This window comes from Medicago sativa, chromosome 5, assembly GCF_051527215.1.
Source record: "Medicago sativa cultivar Bolivia chromosome 5, Bolivia_mono, whole genome shotgun sequence".
In the NCBI taxonomy this organism is placed as follows: domain Eukaryota; kingdom Viridiplantae; phylum Streptophyta; class Magnoliopsida; order Fabales; family Fabaceae; genus Medicago; species Medicago sativa.
The window spans coordinates 6657501-6676890 of NC_140753.1; the positions used below are offsets into that span (position 1 = coordinate 6657501).

The window sequence follows — 19390 nt, forward strand, 5'->3', positions numbered from 1 at the left end:
CTCTTCTCTATTTATAAGCTCTAATTGAGTTTGTTATCAATCTCTTTTAGATTACTATATGTCCTCTATCTTTGTTACTAATCTTTTCAAATTACTATCTGCACCTCTCGAATTTGTTACTATTATTTCTGTAACTACACCGTCTTGCTATTCACACTTCCGTCTACTTAAATCATTAAAGCACTACTCATCTCACTAACTACACCTCTTTTCTACCCAATTTTACTAATCCCCAGTTCGCACTCTAATTTCTTATTCTCTCTAAAAAAAACTCTATTTTCTTTCTATATATTAGTTTCTCTCACTCTTTTTTTTAATTAAACTACTACTATTAATTAAAGCTCTAGTTTATATATGTTACCCTTATTAATTTAATGTCTCTATCCCAATTAACTAAACAACCTCACCCAAACATGTTAAAACGGATTTAATTCAAATAAAATAATAAAAATAATAATAATGTCAAACAATCAACACTACTACTAATAATAATACTAATATTATCTAATAAGTATATTAATAAAATAATATTAAAAATCGGGGTGTTACACTTTCTAACGTTACTTTGTAGGATTCTGTGGAAGATGTCTGGAGGTGGAGACCAAATACAGGTGACGATTACACAGTTCGTGGTGTGTATCAAATGCTCATGAGACAGGAGATGCACGATCATGATATTGTTTCGGAGGCACCTTGGCATAAAAGTGTTCCTTTGAAAGTCTCTATTTGCGCGTGGTGCCTCTTCATCAATAGATGGCCGGCAAAGGATAACTTGGTGCGCCGAGGCGTTATAAATATGGACGACCAATTGTGTGTATCAGGGTGTGGCCAAAATGAAACAATTGATCATTTAATTATTCATTGCCCTGTTTTTGGTAATCTCTAGCAACTTGTTAAATCTTGGATTGGTGTGTACTCGGTGGATCCCTATCAGGTTACGAATCATTATTATCAATTTGTTCACTCCTCAGGTGGTTTTGCTCGACGTCGGTCATTATTACATTTGATTTGGCTTTGTTGTATTTGGGTTCTTTGGAACGAAAGAAACCAGAGACTCTTTGCTAATAAGGCCAATTCGACCGTGCAACTTTTGAAAAAGGTTAAGATGTCCTCTCTTTGATGGTTGAAAGCTAAAAATGTGTGCTTCCCTTTTGGTTACCATATATGGTGGCAGCATCCCTTTGTTTGTTTGGGGATTGACTGATGCCTTTATTTTCATTACTAACTCTGTTCCTAAGACTGGATTTTTGTAACTTTGTTTTGCTTCTTTAGGCACTCCTTGTGCTAGGAAGCAAACGTTTTTGTCGTTAATATATATCTCATTTTGCCTTATTCAAAAAAATAAATAAATAAATAAAGCTTATAAAATAGAAAAAATCATGTTGAATTTATCTAAATTTTGGTGTAAATATTCATTTTCTTTTTTGAGGGATGGTGTAAATATTCATGTTGTATGTTTAAATTACAAATTTGAAAAAAAAAGTTGTTTTGTTAAGGATAAATTTATGATGAAAAATAGCCGACAAAAAAAGTAGTTATTTTTTGTTCTGGATTTTGTTTTAGTACTAGTAATGTGCATATGACTTTGCACAAGTATATTTTATTTTTATGCATCTGTGTCAAAAATAAAAGAAAATAGTAAAATACAAAAGAATAGCAGAACAAAAATAAGTAATAGATTAGACAAAATCAATTTTTAGGATGTTTCTCATCTAAGTTGATAGTGGTAACTGCTGAAATTTATAATTTGTCCTAAAAATAATGAAAGATTACAAAATTTAAGTGATTATTTAAAAAAATTCAGTTATTTGAAGGATTACAAATAAATAAATGGGTGTAAGCGGTTCGGACTAAACCAACGAAACCGAAAGTCGAAACCGAACCAAACCGAAAAAATATCCGACCTTGTTTGGTTCGGTTTGAAACCGATCCGAACCAATCAAAACCGATCTAGTTTAATTTGGTTCATGGTTTTTCATTTCGAGATCCGTGAAACCGATGAACCAATCCGATGATAACCCCACTCCTTGTTTTACTAATATTATCCTACCTCACACAAACTTATGGTTAATCCCAAAATTAAAGTCCAACATAAAATACTTTTTAATCCATTCACTTTCTCTCATCATTATCTTCATCTCATCTCATCAGTCAGACTCTTTCATTTCTAATAAAAAATAAACCTTAGCCATCAACCACACCAAACCAATTGTTCATCACCACCGGCCACCGCTGGGATCGTTTATCTCTTGGTTAGTTTTATCATGTTTATGCCATTGATTTGCTATTTTGACTATGTTTTTAATTTTAGGATGTGCTTTTTGGAATTTTTGTGTTTGTTGATGAATGATGCATGTATGTATCATGGATGATTGAAATATTTAAGTTTGATGAAGTTGTTTTTGAAGAATGATGGATGAATGAATTTTGGATCATATGTCTGAAATATTGAGTAAGGTTAGTTATGAAAAGTTGTTTGAAAAATAGAGAACATGAAAAAACAAAATATGAAATACAATTATACAAAGTTCTATGAAATATTTTTGTGAGAATATGATTTTTTTTTAATTGTATTATTAAACAAACCGATCAACCGAACCAATCCAAACCGAACCAAACCGATTAGTTTGGTTCGGTTTCTTTTTTGAAAAACAGTGAAAACCGAAGCAATCCGAACCGATGAAGATTTCATCGGTTCGGATATTTTTTTGAATGAAAATCAATCCAAACCGAACCGTTACACCCCTATACTTGTAAAAAAACAATGTAATAGAGATTAGAATTTGCAATCTTTTTGCATATCTAGCATATATAATATTTATATCATAATATATATGACTCCGAGAGCCATATTTAATAGATGAAGAATCAGGGAGAATGATTTCTTTCATTCATGTAGTTGGTGGGAGTTTTATTTGTGATCGATATGTATGACTTTAAGAGTCATATATAATACATGAGAATTATGAAAAATCAATTTTATATGGTTTATCTAATATTCATTTTCTTGTAAAAAAAACTAATATTCATTTTTTTTAATTTAAACTTAATTATATATTACTTTTGTATGTTTTCATCATTTCTTTAATTAGAATTTGTAATAGCTGGATTTCCATGTTAAATGAAAATTTTCAGTTTTAAATTAAGTTTAAAATTAAATTCTCGATAAACAGTATCCCAGTTTAATCTTTAATTTGAATATTACTCGATATGTTTTTACTTACCTCCCATTGAATTTAATTAGATTACCATTCTCTTTTTCTTGAAATTTTGATGGATAAGATGAAATCTTAAAAAGATAAAAAAAAAATACAGATCATATCAAAGAATTTAAAGTTAAAGAATGTCAGCGGAAAATACTCGGTGGGATTTAGTCCCACATTAGATATATAGGATTCTTGGGAAGAGTTTATAAAGAGGAGACACTCCTCACCGTACAAACCGGTTTTATAAGATGAGTTAGGTTTAAATTTTCGTGTCAAAGTATTCGAACGGAATTTTATTTGATATTTTGAACAACTGATTTACAAAAAAAAGTAGGTATTTGCACGAAAATCAAATCAATAGAGAGATAAAGTAAAAAAAAAAAAGTTTTCATAAAATCAAATCAATAGAGAGGTAAAGTAAAAACATAATGTGAGTATGTGAAAGAAAGTTTTCATAAAATTCTTTAAAAAAAAAAATTTGTCATAAAATGGTTGTATAAATACCACTTCTCTATATTTAGTATTTTTTAACTTTGTCCAATCCGTGTTAGTATTTTTTAACTTTGTCTAATCCGTGTTAAGTGTATCCGATCATCATTATACAAGTTTCAGCGATCGTTTAGTTTGTTTCATTGCTTTATCTCATTATTTTTATATTACAGCGATCATTTTAATTTGGAGAATTCTAACTAGTGTCTCAAGGGCATTGTTTAAGCATCCAAAACAAGTAAGTTTTCATGCAAAAATTGTGTAATCATTGCTTGATAAAAAGTAACATCTTATATTTTCAAGACAATTTCTATTTCGAGATTTCTTAACCATTGTCCAGAGAGCACTGGTTAGCAAAATCCTTTTTATTTTAATTGATTTTGTATAAAATATTAAGTTTGTTTACGACTGTTTAAGCAAGGTTTACAGAACAGTCTTTAAGCAAGGTTTATAAAACAAAAAGGATTAAGTGTGCCACATAACACTTTACATGCATATCTTTTCCCTTTCCTCTTTAGACCTTCCTATCATAGAAATATATCACCTAAGGATTAAGTACATTTTTTGGGTAATTGGTTAAGAGGATCATGATTACTATTGGAGTAATCAAATCATAAGGAATCAATAAATTTTGCTCATTCACAAGCTGAGGCAAGATTTACAACAACTATTTTTCTGTTTACGACCCAATGATTACACCGTTCACTCGCAAAAATTATTGTTTATGTTGCTTCACTTCACATATCAAAGCTAATTCATATTGCAACACATGGGGCATTTGTTTATACCTAAAAATAAATAACTTGTTAGCCAAAATTGACAAACAATTAAATTTAGCATTATGCAAGTTCCCCTTAGCCAATTTAGAGTTATTCATATTTTTCTCATGTCTATTGAGGTCTTTGAAGGTTGTGGGGATGTTTGAATCAATCAAGACTTAATGGAACTTAAAATTTTGACTTTTTTTTTTTTTTTTTTCCGTGTTCTATGTTTGTAACACCACTAACCAAAGTAGATATGGACACAAAAACACGTTATGAGGAGGCATTACACACATGGATAGAGGAAATGAGAAGTGTCTCGAAAGAGGGAAAATCAAACCAAACGTGGGGCTCCAACAAAGGAAGAATTAAGTCACTATCTTTGCAAGTAACTGAGCTAGGTTGAATTCTACAGGCAACGTCATCTTGACTTGCGTCAAACATACGACTTTATCAGGTTTTCAAGGACAAAATTAATCAATGGTCACAAATTCAGAACGAATTATCCTATAATTACTTACAAGGTTGATTTATACTATCTTCACTTACGTACAAAAACTCTCCATGTTGCATATGGGGGTATACAAAATATTCGTGTGGCGTTAGTCTGATTTTGAACACCCTTACGAGTGGGGCATAGACATAAACAAAACAAACAGAGACTTTATACTACCAATTAAAAATATCTGAACACTGAAAAATCCAATAATACAAAAACTCCTTGATTTTTTTCGTGTCATTCATTGATTGATTGATAATCAATCATCATGACAACTATTCATCTTTCTTCTCCCACGTCTTCTCTCTTCAAATCTAATAATAATCTCAAAAATCTCTTTTCCTCCAATTCCATCTCCCAACAATTTCCATTTCATTCTACTAAGCATAAGCATAGGCATCCATCCAAACGCGTCCCCCAAATAACCTCCTCCAACCAGTCTCCCACTCTCGTAAGTATTATTAACTCATTATTTCTGAGTCGGAGTTCGACTCATCTAAACTTATATATTTTTCAAAAAAATGAATTCACTTCTCCTCTACTATTTGTTTAGGGAAATGATTACTACACAAACTCTTCTTTGCTTTATGGTACGTGGCGAACAGGGGAAGGATCAGATGAACGAACTAAAACGAAGATCGTGTGCACGATTGGTCCATCTACTAGCTCACGTGACATGATTTGGAAGCTCGCTCAAACTGGAATGAATGTGGCTCGTTTGAATATGTCACATGGGGACCACACTTCCCATCAGAAAACTATTGATTTTGTTAAACAATACAATTCTCAATTTCAAGATAGAGTTATTTCCATCATGCTTGACACCAAGGTTAAATTATTCATTGCATTGCATTGCAAAATGAATTAGAGACACCAAACACGACACTGACACCGGATTAACAATTATTCTTCTTGGCAGGGTCCTGAAGTTAGAAGTGGGGATGTGCCACAACCAATTTTACTCAAAGAAGGGGAGACGTTCAATTTTACTATTAAAAGAGGGGTTAGTACTCAAGATACTGTTAGTGTCAATTATGATGATTTTGTCAATGATGTCGAGGTTGGAGACGTTCTTCTCGTCGATGGTGAGTGTGTGTATGCTTCTCTGCTTGTATTCTGAAATTTGAAATTAACCTCCAATTTTGTGTTTATAATAATCTTAGTATTTAAGACGAATTTATTTATTTGTTGCATAATCACCTAACTCGATTATCCGAATCTCTTGATTCTCTCCCCATTGTTATTTTAGGAGGAATGATGTCTCTGGTTGTTAAGTCAAAGACAAAAGACTTGGTTAAATGTCAAGTTATTGATGGCGGAGAATTGAAATCTAGGCGTCATTTGAATGTTCGTGGAAAAAGTGCAACGCTTCCTTCCATAACTGGTATAATTCTGTTGTATTTGTCCTTGATCGATTGCAGATAGGCAATAGGTTTCAGCTACTTGCAGATATGTACTGTTAGTATGCTAATCCAGTTGACAATTTTATGCTACTTTGAAATGTGTTTATCTTCACAGAAAAGGACTGGGAAGATATCAAATTCGGTGTAGACAATGAAGTAGACTTCTATGCTGTATCATTTGTCAAGGATGCTAGAGTGGTTTATGAGTTAAAGGACTACCTCAAAAGTAATTATGTTTTTGCTATCTAATTTCCTTTTTATGCTTGTTTATCCCGTTGTGTGAATCTGGTATGCGTGTTTCTTATTTCTTGGGGTATTGATTCTTTTAAGAACTAATTTTATATCTTTTCTGTAGGACACAATGCTGATATACATGTGATTGTAAAAATTGAAAGTGCAGATTCCATACCAAATCTTCATTCCATACTTTCAGCTTCAGATGGGGTTAGTTCCTCATTGTTTAAATTATGTATTGTAGTATACATATTTTAACACCTTTTATTAAACATATAAAAACTGGAGTTAATTTTAGCTGTTCTATACATCAGTGTGCATCCTATGAACATAGTCCTCGATAAAGAAACTAAAAGTGGAACATTTCAAGTTAAAAATATCGGTGTCCTTGTATAACACACAAATAGAAAAATATCGAGTTTGATGTAAGTTGATCTGGCAGTCAGTTTTATTTTTCAAGTTCTGAGCAAGTCTCAGATTCTTACGGGGTGTTAGAAAAACATAACTGCATCTTGAGTTGATGACTATAAACTACTATATTTTCCCCTTGTCTTAGTGTTGTGCATTCATGATATGTTCTGCTTCACAGCATGGTGCATTATATGGACGATGATCACTATCTTTCTTAACTTAGATAGCCATTTCATGCAATCGAGTTATGGTGAAAATTGTCGGATAATATCATACACACTACTTGCATGGTTCATCCATCAAGTTGAATAATGGAAGATGGTGGGTTTTTGGTGCTTGTTTGTTTCTGCACTATTGCTGGCTGATAGTTTTTTTCCTTCTTACAATATCAAAATGCCAGATTACTAGGTATACTGCAGACGTTATTAAGGTTTGGAAAGTATATTGATTTGATTTCTACGTCAACATTCATAGTTGACCTTACTCATACAGATACCCAAAGATAACCACATTCTCTGTGCAGGCTTTGTAGTTGATTTCAATAGACTTGATAATGTATGAAACTGAATTTGTTAGAAAAATGTTAAATTAGAAAAATCTATTGCACATTTTTTAACTAAGTCTCGCTGAAAACTTCCCGCTATGGCTGATTTAACATTTGGTATACCCTGAATTAGTTTGAACCTGCCGATAGGTTTTCCAATACCCTCAGGCCTCAGAGTCTATATTTTGGAGAAAGCCATTAGTAATCATCTAATTGTACATACCAAAGTATTATATTTATTTGTGCGTAGCATCCAGTTTCATCTTTTGAGTTCTACTTTTGTAGGCAATGGTTGCTCGTGGGGACCTTGGAGCTGAACTTCCGGTTGAAGAAGTTCCTTTATTGCAGGTAATCTGATGCTGATGCTCAGAACATGATATGTATGCCATTTTGGTGACATGTATATAGGTTCTTTCATCAGATAATCTACAAAATATGTTTGATAATCATTATTTTGGCACATTTGATTAGGGATGCAGTAGCTCCAGTCACTGGGAAAATCTAATAAAAATAGCAATTTAAGTAGATGTTCTAAATTTCACTTTGTAGTCTCCTCCATCTCATTATAAGTGTGGTTTAAGGTAATGAGTATTTCTTAAGAAAATGATTATTAATATTGATTTCTATAGTAAAATATATAGGAGTAGATGACGGACAGACTATTTATATAAATGAGGGTATTATTGAAAAAAGATAATAAATATTTGCTTTGATATTCTAAAGTGACTAAAAATTTGAGACGGAAAAATATTTCAAATATGACACTCATAATGAGACTGATGGAGTATCATATTGTTGTCTTTAATTGTGTACATCAATTTTCCGGAATCCCCTTCTCTGCTGCCTGCATAGCTGTTGCACTAAACGTTAACGATGGTCTAGAAAGCAGTGAACTAAACGACGGCCTTTCTCAACTGAGAGGTCTTACCTTTCATAGAGGGCGTAATAGAGCCTATAAAACAAAAGATTCAAATATATGTGTGTTTCTCTAATATTGGAACCATAAAAAATGTTTATGAAGGAATTCATTGGATATCATTGATTGTTTAGAGTTTCAATGTGATATGTGGATTCCATGTAAAGTTTTACACGAACTAGATGGTGGAACTCTTACATATAGGCTTTCAAACTTTTATTTCTGTTTCTCCGTTCTTTTAATAATTTTGCGATTTCAAGTCTGCATATATCTTTTCACTGATATTTAGGACGTAGGACTATGTTTAACTCCATGTTCTATGTAGCTCAATCCCGTTTTTAATAAAACAGGAGGACATCATTAGAAGATGCCACAGAATGCAAAAGCCAGTTATTGTGGCAACAAATATGCTTGAAAGCATGATTATTCATCCCACACCAACTAGGGCGGAAGTCTCAGACATTGCAATTGCAGTAAGACAAGGTGCTGATGCTGTCATGCTTTCAGGAGAAACCGCACATGGAAAGTGTGTTTGCTATCCTCGGTGGCCATGGTTCCTTTTTTATTATATCAGTTCAAACATGTTTTTAAATTTCATTTTTTCTTCTTGTAATGCAAAAGATATACTATTTAGCTCATTTTAGATTAAAAAAATGTCATTAGAGAAGAGAATGAAAGAATAACAAGAATGTGATATAAAATATCCTCCAAGGGAAACAAACAAATATAAGGATAAATAGAATGGAACTTCAACTAAGCAAAGTTTGGGAATTTCTCTGCATGTCCGAAACGGGAATTTGTCTGAATCAACCTAGACATTTTAAAAAGTAAATAAATAACAGTCTTAAATGATTTTTAGTGCTTTATGACTGCAGACTTAACCTTGTTTTGGAGAACAATGCTTTCAGGAAAGAAACTTCATTCATAATAAAAATTAGTTATTTTTCGTCCTGCTATGGCTACAAAACCTAATTTGTCATCTTTTTTTAACAGAATGCGTCTGTGCTGATAAGTATGCATATATTGCATTTCTTTTCAAATATTTTTAATGTAAGAAATTTATTTTAAAAGGTTTACAACTGCTTCAGATATCCATTGAAATCTGTTAAAGTTATGCATGCGGTGGCTCTAAGGAATGAATCCAGTGTTTTAAGAAGTGATTCTTATCCAAATCATTTGAGCTTCCATAAGGTACTTAGTTCAGAAATAAGCCTCCTTGTGACATACATATGTAGTTTTGAAATTCTATTTCACATGCTGCAGACTAGAGCGTAGAGGATTTACCACCGTAGATTTGATTGATAATATCCTAAAACCTAATTAATTTGTGTTTACATTTTTGACAGAGCCATATGGGAGCAATGTTTGCCTTACATGCAACAATTATGTCTAATACTCTGAATACTCCTATTATTGTGTTCACCAGAACTGGATCCATGGCTATTCTTTTGAGCCATTATAGGCCCTACTCAACAATATTTGCTTTCACAAATGAGTGAGTATTAGCAGCATGTATGTTTTATGTTTTGTTTTTTAATATCGATCTTATATGCATAATGCATCTAACCAGAAAAATATACGTCAGCTGATGAAATTATGCATGCTGTACCTTTTGTCCTCACCGTTGTTTAGGAGAAACAAACAGTACTTGTTATGGCTTGATCATATTATATTATCTTGAGGTAATAGGTGCTTAAGTCAACAATCTTTTCCATCTATAACTTCTTATTTCACTATTACAGAGGAAGGATTAAGCAGAGGTTGGGACTTTATCATAGTGTTATGCCTATATACATGCAATTTTCAAATGATGCTGAGGAGACCTTTGCTAGAGCTCTCAAACTACTGTTGGTGAGTGATATCTTCACCAATTGCATGCATCTTCCTTTTTTTGATGGATATTCTCTTAAATGTTGCTGAAAGTCTTCTTATGCTGCAGAGTAAAGGTCATTTAGACGAGGGGCAATATGTTACTCTTGTTCAAAGCGGAGCACAACCAATCTGGCGTGCGGAATCCATTCACCACATTCAAGTTCGCGAGGTTCATGGATAATATTCTTGGTTAAAGGGTCTTTCTTTCTCAAAAGTGTGCAATAGCCTTTTCTTTTCCTCTCTCACTTGTAACCAAGTCTTTCTATGAATCATAGTTTTGATTGTTATTATGGATGTGAAACAACAAGTTGAATAATTTAGGAGCTTTTGTAATGCAAATAATGATTTGTTTATGAGCATTGACTATGGTTTTGATGAATTGTTTTTATTTTCCTACCTATTTTCTCACATACTTGTCATAATGATATTATTTTCTTGGCTGAAAGAAATTTCCTGATCTATTGCTGTTTTTGAAACCATTTGGCATAGATTTGATTTGATACAATATTCCACTGTGACATAAAGTTCAACCTATTTGCGTTTTGATTATGCATAATTTCATTTTGTGGACCAAACATTCTCCAAGTTTTCGTTGTTAATTCCGCTTTTACTACTACAAATTCCTAGGTTGTATTACTGCTGGGGTAGTTGTTGTTACCTATGAGTGCATTCAGTAAATATCTTAAATCATATGTTTATGTTGTCCTTTTTGTAAGTGATCTTGCACAGAACTTTTTCTGTCATATAGTGTAACCAGTATAATTTAGTGCCTTATTTTGTTCTTCCTAAGCGATCTTATGCAGAATTATTTGCTGGTCCACACTATTGTAGGAATGGCGTTAGGTATACTGCTGCCAATTCGGATTTCTTTGGTTTGATTGTACCAAACATTAAGGAGACATCACATGTTGGAAATCCAAACAACATATTTAACTCAATATTTATCAATGGAACTTACAAATAGGATAGAAGTGAAGTTTCTTGGGACCCTAAAACAGTCACTGTCTCATTGAGGTTTAGTTAACACAACTGGGCTTGAAGAACATAAACTGAAAATCAGAAGGTGTCCTAATTACAAATTAAAGTTGCAAGAGAATCGGAGACTCGTGTAAGAAGGGCTTCACTTTCTGCAAACCTGCAATGCATTTCTTCCAATGGAAGATAAAAGCAAGATTATTTCTACCGGTTTCTACCGGTTGCTCCTTCTTTCTCTTATTAGCATTGCCTTTGAATCATGTCCCTTGCAAATTAGACTTTGAAGCTACCTGGCTCATCATTCTCTTTGCGTTTCTCGCCCAGCTGTATACTCTTGTACCACTTTGCACATGCAATATAGGCAATTAAGTCCATCGATGTCAAGGCGGCTAAGAGGAAGTAAAACCTATCTAGGTGACCTTTATTGAGGTTTACTGGGATCCACCCCGGCATGTGATCCTCCGTAGAGATCTTCATAACTACACTGACCAGTAAGCTACTTACATAGTTGCCAAGGGAAATGGATGTCATGCAAAGTGCACTTCCGAAACTCTTTAAGCCATCTGGTGTTTGAGCATTGAAGAACTCTAACTGCCCTACATACATAAACACCTCAGAAGCTCCTATAAGTGCATACTGAGGGATTTGCCAGAAGATGCTCAAAGTACTCAAGCCTTTGCAGTGGCGGCAGTCTTGGTCTGCATGCTTAAGCCTATAACATTCAACTAGTCCAGCTGAAACCATTGCTATTACAGCTATAACAAGTCCAACTCCCATTCTCTGAAGCTCCGTAAGTCCCTTAGAGTCGGACTTTTTAAGTTTTCCCACAAATGGATCGAGAATTCGACGATAGAAGAAAATGAAGACAGCTACGCTGATGATATCAAAGCAAGACATGCTAGCTGGTGGTACTCTGAAATTGTAAACAGTGGTTTTCATGGCATCGCCTTGCTCCACAAAAAGAGAAGCCATTTGTGTGAAAACCACCGAGTATATTATGGTGCAGAGCCAAATTGGAAGGAGTCTCAGTATGCACTTCACTTCTTCAACTTGACTTACAGGACAGAGACGCCATGGGTTGGAACAGGCGCCTTTCTGGTTATCTTGATCTCTTGAAGATATAATCGCTGCTCTATCCAAGAACCTTCATCACAACAAAAAATGGAAAATTTATCAAATCATTTTAGTTCAGTAGGATCTAGAATGGGCAATAATGCTGAAAAAAGTTATTTTGTTCACAATGTACCAAAATTAGCTAAATAATATTGGAGAACTGTTTCATGCTTGCAGTCTCGGCTATACACACATAAGAAAGTATTATGGTTTCAGCTGAAGGTAGCTTCTATCACTTACTTGAACCCGTCTGTGTGGAGGATTTTTCTGTTCGCATCGGTGGAAGACTCCTTTGTATCCATGTTATACAAGTCATCTCCATTTGATGGCATTTCAACTTTCACTTTCCTTGATGCAGCAACAAGGACTTGGCAGAACCTGGCAAGAGGGTTGCCACTGGGCTTGAAATGTCGGTACTTTGGTGTGCCAACAAGAAACAATATCAGTGCGATAAAGGCACAGCCTGCAGACAGCCAGAAGCCAAGAGCCCACATTCCTTCATCCTCGAAATAGACGAGAATGGTGTTTGAAAAGAGTTGCCCAAAGTTCAAAGCTAGGTAGAAGTAGCTAAAGAAGGCCACTTTATTGTGACCCTCCTTCGAGTGCTCCTCGTCAAACTGATCAGCCCCGAATGTGGCAATATTCGGTTGGTAACCTCCATTCCCCAAGGCAATGAGATAGATCGAGAGATAGAACATCCCCATCTCCCAACTTGAATGTTTTCCACATTGAATTGATTCATTCCCACAACCTTTAGGTTTAATCAAGAAGAGGTACGATGACAAGGATAAGGACATTAGACCCTGTCATATATATCAAAGCCAGAAGATTTATTGATTAGTCAATGAAATAATGTAGCAGCTAAAAATAAAAGAGTGTTTGGAGATGAAACTGCTGAGAGTCATTACTTACAATTACAAAAATGACCTGAAAGACAGCACATGTTTTATATCTTCCCCAATAAGAGTCACTTAGGAAAGCTCCCACTAGAGAGAAGATGTAAACAGTTCCAGTCCATTTGCTCACATTGTTAGCGGCTTCTGCGTTATTTTGTCCTACCACCCTTGTCAGGAATACCACTAGGTTCACTCCAATCCCGAAAAATGCCAGAGTTGCCAGACATTGGTTCACTGATCAATACAATCAGAACAACAAAATAAACAGCATTAGCAACCATGTTCTTAATATTATAGTGAATTAAATATACCATCATGCTTATCTACACCTTCATGCTTTATGCCAAGTGCAGAGCAGATGTATACTGCTGAATTGATGTTCTGTTTTGTTATGTGTTTTTGTTCTTTTTTTTCTGTCTTATGTTGTTTTGGATTCTGTTTTTTCAGCATCTGTATTAGACTCTTCTTGAAGACTGAAATAATTTTGTACAAGGCAGCACAATTCACTTAAGATAATTTACTAAATTTGAAAAGAAAAAACAATATTGATAATATTCATATTATGTTATCTATATGCATGGCTTAGCTAAGTCAAATTTGTCGAGATCCTAATCAGCCATCACAACCATTCTGTAAAGGGTTGTCTATTTTGTCACCACCATACATATGCACACACAAGATATTGCAACAAGTTTATTTTATAATATATTGTTAGGTTACTTAGGTATGCTTAGGTTTCCTTTATAAAAGCACTATAAACACCATCTTATTAATGGTTTCAGAGGCGTGATAACACTTCAAAAAGCAGGTTTTGTGGAAAGAAATCATTCTTTAAATTTAATTCATTATTTTAACTACTTTTTTCCAAAAGGATTGTTGATTTTCATGCCATGAATTTTATATATTACTTTCATATCATGTAGCTTGAAGACACTTTTGTATATGGTCCATTCTTTTTGAGTACCAGTATATAAGAGAAAATTTATAAATGAAAATTTATTCTATATAACTCAAAGCATACATTATATCATTTGATTTTTTTTTGAAGAAGTTAAATTAACCCACTTAAATTGGCACCGGGGAGAATCGATCCTAAGACCTCAAGAGGAGCACACTCCCAGGTCCCAAACCAATACCACCAGGCCAACGCAAGTGGGTTATATCATTTGAATATTATTTTATGTAAATAAAAGATATTTTATTTTATTATTTTGCACACACAAAAAATAGATATTTATTTTGCAAAAACATTTTCTAGATATCAATCACGTAATATACATTTGCATGGAAGTATATTACTTGTTCACATTCTTTCTCTCAGCACCAAACTAACTTACACGAAACAACCTAAAGAAGATTATAGATGTGATCTATACCAATTTTCCATACTCAGAATAAACCATAGCATGCATATTAATCAACTAACCCTCAATAACTAGGTAGTTAGTAAATATATATACCAACCTCTTGTCAAAAAAAGTATACCTAGCTATCGTGATCCTTTTGTAGGGTCAATACCAATTTACTCTTCCATTTTGGGCTAATTATTACTCATTCTAGTCATTTTATAGGAGATAAATGAGTCAATTTATTGTATTTGGCTGTATTTTAAACCAAATACATCAACTTTAATTGACCCACATGATCATTTGGTTACATGTCTAGTCCATGACACATGTCATCCACCCAAGTAGTGCAAAATCTTATCGCTGGTTGCGTGTCTGTCATAAACGTATTTCTATGAATTGCATGCTTCTTTTCTGCATTTTGTCTTTTTTTTAGTTACCATAGTTCCCGGTCTCTTGTCTTTTGTTGAGGACAGCCAAAAGCCTCTATGACTATGAATATTCACAAACTCTTTCCCCTTTCTTTTTATTAAAATTTTCCTTTTTTACACCATAAAAAAGTAAATCGATCATAATCCTCATAAATATATACATCTAAAGTCACATACAACTACTTATAAAATTAAGTATATATAATTAGTTGTAATTTGTTTCCTTCAAAAAAATGAAGTTGTAATTTGTTTCCTCAAAAAAATAGTTGTAATTTATTAAGAATGTAAAGCTTTTTATATATATACAATATATCAAAAATTATTTGTATACAATTAAACTCAAGAGGTTAATGAGATTCACCAAAAAACGAATTGTTTAGGTAAAACAATTTTGATTAGATATTATTTACCTTCAGTCAAACTTTAGATCATAATGTCCTTCCCTTAAAAGGGGATGGTTAACATCATTTTTTTTTTACTTATTTTATTATATATTCAAAAATTTATTTACTCCCACAATAATTCTTTAACATTATTTTTTCTTATATTCCCCAAAGGGTTAATTAAGTTTTTAGTCCCTATAAATATTCACAGTTTTGTTTTTAGTCCCTACTAAATAAAATCACACTTTTTAGTCCCTGTGAAATTTTCCTTAAGCATTTTAGGGACCAAAAATGTTGATGGAAATTTTTTACAGGGACCAAAATGCTGATGGAAAAATTTTATAGGGACTAAAAATGCTGATGAAAAATTTTATAGGGACTAAAAAGTGTGATTTTATTTTATAGGGACTAAAAACAAAACTGTGAATATTTATAGGGACTAAAAACTTAATTAACCCTTCCCCAAATAAGTAAGTGTGAAGCAACAAGTTTAAGCATGTGAATTCGGTGGATAATGTAGAGTTAGCTGGCACTGGCATACTCTTCCTTCCAAGTTTGCATGCAACAAAGCTGACAAAAATGTTACTTTGAATTTTGTATGCCAAATGGAAAACGTTCCAAAACTTTCGTTTTTCCTTTTATACATAAAACTGATAAGCTTGAAAATGTTGCAACAACACAACACAAAAAGTAACTTCACCTTTCATTTACTATTCCTTATGATAAGCTATCTAAAATTACATGCAAACAATATGAACACAACACATGAATTTATAATTAACCTTTTTTGTTTTTTTTTCAACTAACAAGGTTTTTCAAACCTCTACGCCATCAACACCAACACCTTTCTCCAGCTATCATAAACTATACGTATACGCAATCATATACATATATGTATTTGCATGTGTATTTTTTTTCCTCAAATTCCCGGGATTCAATAAGCTTTAAGAACAAGATCATTGACAACTTATAGTACTAATGTATATCTCTTATTGATGAAATTTTAATTGTTTTTGTAAGAAAAAGTATGGAATATGTACTGTTATATATATGCATGATTTGCATTATGTGAAAACAAGTATTATTTTTTTTAAATAGTCCGAGTAAGTGCAGTTCAAATGATAAAAGTTGCAAGACATTTGATATTCTGGAGTACATTTGATATGTAGAAGCGCAAATTCTAATCAACAACGTTCAGCTTCTCTGCGTTTAGTGTGTGTGAGTTTTGTTACGAGGTTATGTGATAACAAAAGAATCCAAAGTATATAATAAAATAAAATTAATACGGTAAAATAAAAATTTTGCAATTTATGTTTGTAGAGCTTACAGAGTATAATGGTTCCAGCTGACCATCTTCCAGATTTGGCTCTTATTGCAGGACGGCCATTGAAATCAACACTTCCATCTAGAGTCAATTCTTCTGATTCTGTTTCAGAATCTGTTTCTTCTTTGAACATGTTCTGCAGAGAGTTTTGAAAACAAAAAATAAAATAAAATATACATTTTTAGTGTTTATATATTTATTACATAATTTACATTCATTGTTGATGAGACTAATATGCATGCTCAAAATATGTATTTAGTGATCAAACAAAGTATGTCAAAAACAATTTTAAGGGTGCTTCATGGTTTTAAGAATTAAAGAGGAATAATGTACATATTTGGAAATGTAATTTTTATTTTATTTCTACTAACCTCTTTAGAGACTTCTAACTCTAAGCAAGACATTGTTGAAATCAAAGAAGTTGAGGGTAGTGTACTCTAGCAGAGGAAAGTGAAGGGTGAAGAGAAGAACAAAAGTTGTTACACAAAGACAATTTTAAGGTGGAGAGTGTGGGAGTGATATTGAATAAATAGAGGAAGGGTGTGTGAGATGAACGGTGTAGATTTAAGTGTCCACATGGCATAATCATCCAAAAGGACCTAAACTGCGTGACAAAGCAAGATTTGATAAATATCATCAATCGAGGTTGAATGAAATAGAGGTTGTGTGTAAAATTAGTAAGGATTTCTTATAATTTTATTTTATGAATTTTAGTGTATTAATAGATGTATTTATCAACAAGGTGGGAGTTTAGGGATTAAAGTTTGATATTTTTAGTCTCAAGAAAGAAAGTTTAATTTCTCACGGGAGTTGTAAAATTGATACTAATGAATTGTTAACTCTTCCAACAAAACAAAAATCAAAACTTAGTATTAGTCACGTCTAAGCGGTGGACACTTCATCTATATTAATTATAGAAGAAACCCTTAATTTTAGATTTAGTCCAAGACGAAATTACATAAAAGTTTCACCAAGTCGGTAAGAGAACATTGAAGAATAATGTCTTTATTACCAAAACCAACATGATTACATCGCTTCTATATAATTCACCAACTAGTCATCTATATCGAATGAAAACACTTCACATTTTCTTTTTCCATGAGAAACCAAATCAATAAATTGAGCAACATAACTAGAATTGTTGATTTACAAAACAAAACTAATGACAAAACTAATGCTTAGTTAAGACAAAACATCCAACCATAACTTACAACATACATAACAATAAAAAAAAAAAATGTTTGTACGTTTCATATACTACACACTTCTAATGTCGAGTCAAGCATGGATTGATTAAAATTGTTTGTGCATGCATTTTTCAATAAGATGTATAATTTGGCGGTAAAATAAATAACATTAGTGAAAGAATATTTAATTTTTAAAAGAGAAACTTTAGGTTTTTTCTTGATATATATTACATATAATCAAGAAAACATAGTAATTACTCTTACTGTTGGATATTAGTTCGATCATGACAGTTTTCAAGCACTTATTTTAATGCATTCCAAATTGGCACACCCACTTTAACAAATTAACAAATTAAAGCGAAAAATTGAACCATTTAAATATAAAAAATTTGTTTACGTGTGCCTTATCATATACGATAAAGAACTGACGTCAAAAAAATATACGATAAAGAACTAAAAAGAAAATTCTTAGATAGAGCATAATACAATAATGTAATAGTAGTAAATTAAAATAATAAATAAAAGTATTTGGATTGTTTAAATAATGAATAAAAGTATTTAATAGCTCTACATTTATATTTGTTAAACAAACTCTGCACATTTACGGTTTAAAAATACTTTACACATGAGTCTAATTATATTCCGTCATTGTGTGCACTACTAGAAAAACTAAATTCAGAGAGGGTACAAATCTGTGATTAAAGCAGAGCCATGTTTATGCAATAATAATAATAGTATTAACATAACATAAAGAAAAATGTTAGAACACTCTCTTTTTTTGGAAAGAAAGAACGCTCTTTTTTTAACACTCTCTAATACTTACTTTTTTTATTGGATGAAAACTATGTAGATCTCACCACTTTATATGAGATTCATTTATAAAAGGAAAATGCTAGATGTCACGAAAATTAATTTCATGATATTGTCCGGACGTGAGGTGGCTGTTGGCAAATGGTACAGCGGTGCGGTTGAAACACTATCAAACTCTTCTCTCTCTCCCTTATCACCCTTTTCTGTTCCAACCTTTTTCAATTTTATCTCTTCAACCTTACTCTTTTCTCTTCTTCACTAAAAAAACTCATAAACATGATGATCACAAAATTAATATCGGCTCCAGAATTGCAAAATTAAAGAAAGGAAGAAGAAGAAGAATTCAGCTTCAGAGAGAAATACTCCCTCTGGTCCTTATTATAAGAAACAATTAACTTTTTTGATTCATTGTGTAAGTGATGTATCTAGTCTATATTTCCAATAAGATACATTAATTATTCTATGAACCTAAAAAGTCAATTTTTTCTTATAATAAGGACCGGAGGGAGTAGCATAACTTCAAATGGTACCAATGGTTTTAATAGGATGCTTAAGAGAGAAAGAGCATAGGTTGAAGGATTTGTACAGAG

The 19390-nt window shown here is 32.6% G+C and overlaps 2 protein-coding genes across 4 annotated transcripts; one reads left to right on the top strand and one right to left on the bottom strand.

Moving 5' to 3' along the window:
- The first annotated feature begins 5178 nt into the window (after positions 1–5178).
- Positions 5179–10714, top strand: PKP3 (plastidial pyruvate kinase 3). Of its 2 annotated transcripts, none has more exons than XR_015011528.1 (12): positions 5179–5406; positions 5509–5784; positions 5875–6040; positions 6205–6339; positions 6474–6584; positions 6714–6802; positions 7833–7895; positions 8814–8989; positions 9552–9654; positions 9810–9975; positions 10206–10314; positions 10403–10714. XR_015011528.1 is itself a non-coding variant. In XM_085713006.1 (12 exons), the coding sequence occupies exons 1-12, from the start codon at positions 5224–5226 to the stop codon at positions 10514–10516; spliced, it is 1674 nt and encodes a 557-aa protein (XP_085569132.1). In that variant the 5' UTR covers positions 5179–5223; the 3' UTR covers positions 10517–10714. The 2 variants fall into 2 exon arrangements, 1 of the variants encoding a protein (XP_085569132.1); XM_085713006.1 differs by having other exon boundaries at positions 9810–9958.
- Positions 10715–11243: 529 nt separating this feature from the next.
- On the bottom strand, positions 11244–17305 carry NRT1.5 (nitrate transporter 1.5). 2 transcript variants are annotated; one of them, XM_085713004.1, is made up of 5 exons: positions 17175–17305; positions 16807–16939; positions 13336–13553; positions 12664–13226; positions 11244–12454 (listed from the first exon to the last, which is right to left on the bottom strand). In XM_085713004.1, the coding sequence occupies exons 1-5, from the start codon at positions 17205–17207 to the stop codon at positions 11584–11586; spliced, it is 1818 nt and encodes a 605-aa protein (XP_085569130.1). In that variant the 5' UTR covers positions 17208–17305; the 3' UTR covers positions 11244–11583. The 2 variants fall into 2 exon arrangements, with proteins under 2 accessions (XP_085569130.1, XP_085569131.1); XM_085713005.1 differs by lacking the exons at positions 16807–16939; positions 17175–17305 and adding an exon at positions 13649–13961.
- Between the last annotated feature and the right edge of the window lie 2085 nt (positions 17306–19390).

Bases quoted from the DNA above. Each gene is read 5' to 3' on its own strand.
- PKP3 (XM_085713006.1), top strand. From the start codon at position 5,224: ATGACAACTATTCATCTTTCTTCTCCCACGTCTTCTCTCTTCAAATCT. The intron at 6,041-6,204 runs GTGAGTGTGTGT...TTGTTATTTTAG, and splicing joins AGACGTTCTTCTCGTCGATG to GAGGAATGATGTCTCTGGTT. The intron at 6,340-6,473 runs GTATAATTCTGT...TTATCTTCACAG, and splicing joins AACGCTTCCTTCCATAACTG to AAAAGGACTGGGAAGATATC.
- NRT1.5 (XM_085713004.1), bottom strand. From the start codon at position 17,207: ATGTCTTGCTTAGAGTTAGAAGTCTCTAAAGAG. The intron at 13,554-16,806 runs GTAAGCTCTACA...TGTATTGATCAG, and splicing joins AGCTGGAACCATTATACTCT to TGAACCAATGTCTGGCAACT. The intron at 12,455-12,663 runs GTAAGTGATAGA...GTTGTGATGAAG, and splicing joins CTCCACACAGACGGGTTCAA to GTTCTTGGATAGAGCAGCGA.